The sequence below is a fragment of the Alosa sapidissima genome, chromosome 16, assembly GCF_018492685.1.
Source record: "Alosa sapidissima isolate fAloSap1 chromosome 16, fAloSap1.pri, whole genome shotgun sequence".
In the NCBI taxonomy this organism is placed as follows: domain Eukaryota; kingdom Metazoa; phylum Chordata; class Actinopteri; order Clupeiformes; family Clupeidae; genus Alosa; species Alosa sapidissima.
The window spans coordinates 4,431,686-4,434,185 of record NC_055972.1 but is presented as its reverse complement, the minus strand read 5'-3'; the positions used below and the strand labels follow the sequence as shown (position 1 = coordinate 4,434,185).

Below are 2,500 nucleotides of genomic sequence, written 5' to 3'. Positions count from 1 at the left end.
AGCCAAAGCAACTCTAGCTCACACAGTGCTAGCGGAGGAAATGCTAGCGAGTGGAAAGCTAGGTAGGACAATGCTAGTCAACACTCTGAGGCAACGTCATCTGAAGTGGCCAAAACATCACTAACTGTAGCGACACTAGCCAAAACATCGCTGACTGTAATGACATAAGCCAAAACATCGCTAACCATAGTGACAATAGCCGAAACATCACTACCTGTAGCGACACTAGCCAAAACATTGCTGACTGTAACGACATAAGCCAAAACATCGCTAACCGTAGTGACAATAGCCGAAACATCAGTTAACTGTAGTGACACAAGCTGAAACATCACTAATTGTAGCAACACTAGCTAAGGCGTTGCTAACTGTAACAACACAAGCCAAAACATTGCTAACTGTAGTGACACTAGCCTTAACATGGACAGTAAACAGGAAATGTCACAGCTACAGCGAATTATCAGGTCCGATAGCACCACGCACACAAACGTGCAACATCAAAACTAATCAACATACACACACAGATTGGTTGTGTGTTGTTGTATGATAACAGATATACGGACACACCACCTCCTAACACACGCCTGCACCCACACACACCCACACACACACACACACACACACACACACATACAGCATACCTTTGACTATATGGGCCACGCACACACAGACACACAGCACAGTCCTCTGGCCTTCTCTGCATTTTGGTGTTTAAACTCGTTAAAAGTTTCTAACAGTTAAAAAGTCTCTAAACTTTAAAAGTTTATAAGTGTATAACTTTTATAACTTCTATAAGGCACTGAGCAGAGATGGGAGGAGGGGAAGTCAAGTGTGTGTGTGTGAGAGAGAGAGACAGATTTAGGCATAACCATCACTGTTCGTGGCAGTAATCCCATAATACTCAATGCCTGGTAACTGATGATGGGAAAACAATATCGCTTGTTGCCAAAGGAAGGGAAGGTTCCTATTGGAATGAAATGACCTGGATATGTTTAGGTAGGCCTATAAGAGCTGTTCAGAGTCTCTACACGCGTAGAAAAGGTGTTTTACTGCTTCCTTTCAAATCTCTGTTAGTACACTGAAGCATCCCTTAAGGCAGGAAAGGTGATAGTGAAGATAGGGAACACTTTGCCCCAGGTAATAACAACCAAAGTGACACATGACAATAACACCTGCCTTCCCATGAGTGTCAGTAGAGTTGGATTCTTGTAACACTGTGGTTGTCTTTCCTTAACCTGTTGAGGAGGACGGTCACAAATATGTGATTAGAATGTTCGCGAACCGAGAGTTCCTCACTATGATGTGACAAATTCCCTCAGAGATTTTCCCCCACAGACTGAAGTGAAGAACACTGAAACTATCGATCGTTTGCGTAGAATTCTAAGAGGAGCCAGGAAAAGAATTCACTCCTCAACAGGCTAAGTCCTCATAAACTCATCCTCATATCTTTCCTTGACCTTTGACCTCGTTGGAAAGTGTAAGAGGGCAAGTGGACGAGTCAAGGAAACAGGACAGAAACTCCTAATGCAGCCCAGGAGCCCAGGTGAGTCGCACGCTGATGACATCACAGCACAGACAGGAAGTGTTGCACACTGATGACATCAGAGCGCAGACGTAACCCTGCCGTCCTTTTAAATAGTGTGTTGCATGAAGCACACATACATACACTCCAAAACACACACAAACACACACACTCGCACACACACACACATTCGTACACACACACACACAGCTGTGTTGAGGAGACTCTAGATGAAGTTGTTGGTGATCTGACGCTGATGTTCAAACAGATCTTCAATATCAGCACTGTAGGCATCACCTGCAAACATACACACACACATGAAGAGAGAGTCAGAGAATGTGTGTGTGTGTGACAGAGAGAGATGTCTGTGTTTGTGTGAGTATGTGTGTGTGTGTGCGTGTGTGTGAGTGTGTGTATCTGTGTGTGTGTATGTGAGTGTGTGTGTGTGAATGGGCTTTACCTGTGTGTGAGCTGTACATATAACATTAGACTGTGAGTGTGTGTGTGCGTATGTGTGTGTGAGTGTGTGTGTGAGAGTGAGTGTGTGTGTGTGTGTGTGAGTTGTACCTGCATGGCAGCCGTACATGTAGACTCTTTGTCCATCATATCTACAGCGGCAGCGCAAGACGTTATTCATGAAGTCCGACTCCGCCATGTCCAACGAAGGGTTAACCTCCACCTGTACACACCAACACACAGTATGGCACACAATACACACACATAACACACAATGTGACACACAATACACAAACACAATACACTTACAAATATGACACACAATACACAAACACAACACGCTTACAATATGACACACATACAGTATAGACACACACGCAACACACTTACAATATGACACACATACTGTATACACACACACAACATACTTACAATATGACACACAATACACACACACAAACAGGATTACACACAATAGTCCTACACAAACACACACAGTATAACACACACACACACAAGCACACG

At 43.9% G+C, this 2,500-nt stretch overlaps 1 protein-coding gene across 3 annotated transcripts in view; it reads right to left on the bottom strand.

The window, feature by feature from the left end:
* loxl4 (lysyl oxidase-like 4) overlaps positions 1-2,500 on the bottom strand; it is a 27,891-nt gene that overhangs the window by 1,023 nt on the left and 24,368 nt on the right. For all 3 annotated transcript variants that reach the window (XM_042066267.1, XM_042066268.1, XM_042066269.1), the window contains exons 14-15: positions 2,087-2,198; positions 1-1,816 (exon numbers count right to left, since the gene is read on the bottom strand). The exon at positions 1-1,816 is cut by the window's left edge and continues 1,023 nt beyond it. In XM_042066267.1, coding sequence (XP_041922201.1) covers positions 1,746-1,816; positions 2,087-2,198 — 183 coding nt within the window. In that variant the 3' untranslated portion in view covers positions 1-1,745. The remainder of the gene's footprint in view (positions 1,817-2,086; positions 2,199-2,500) is intronic.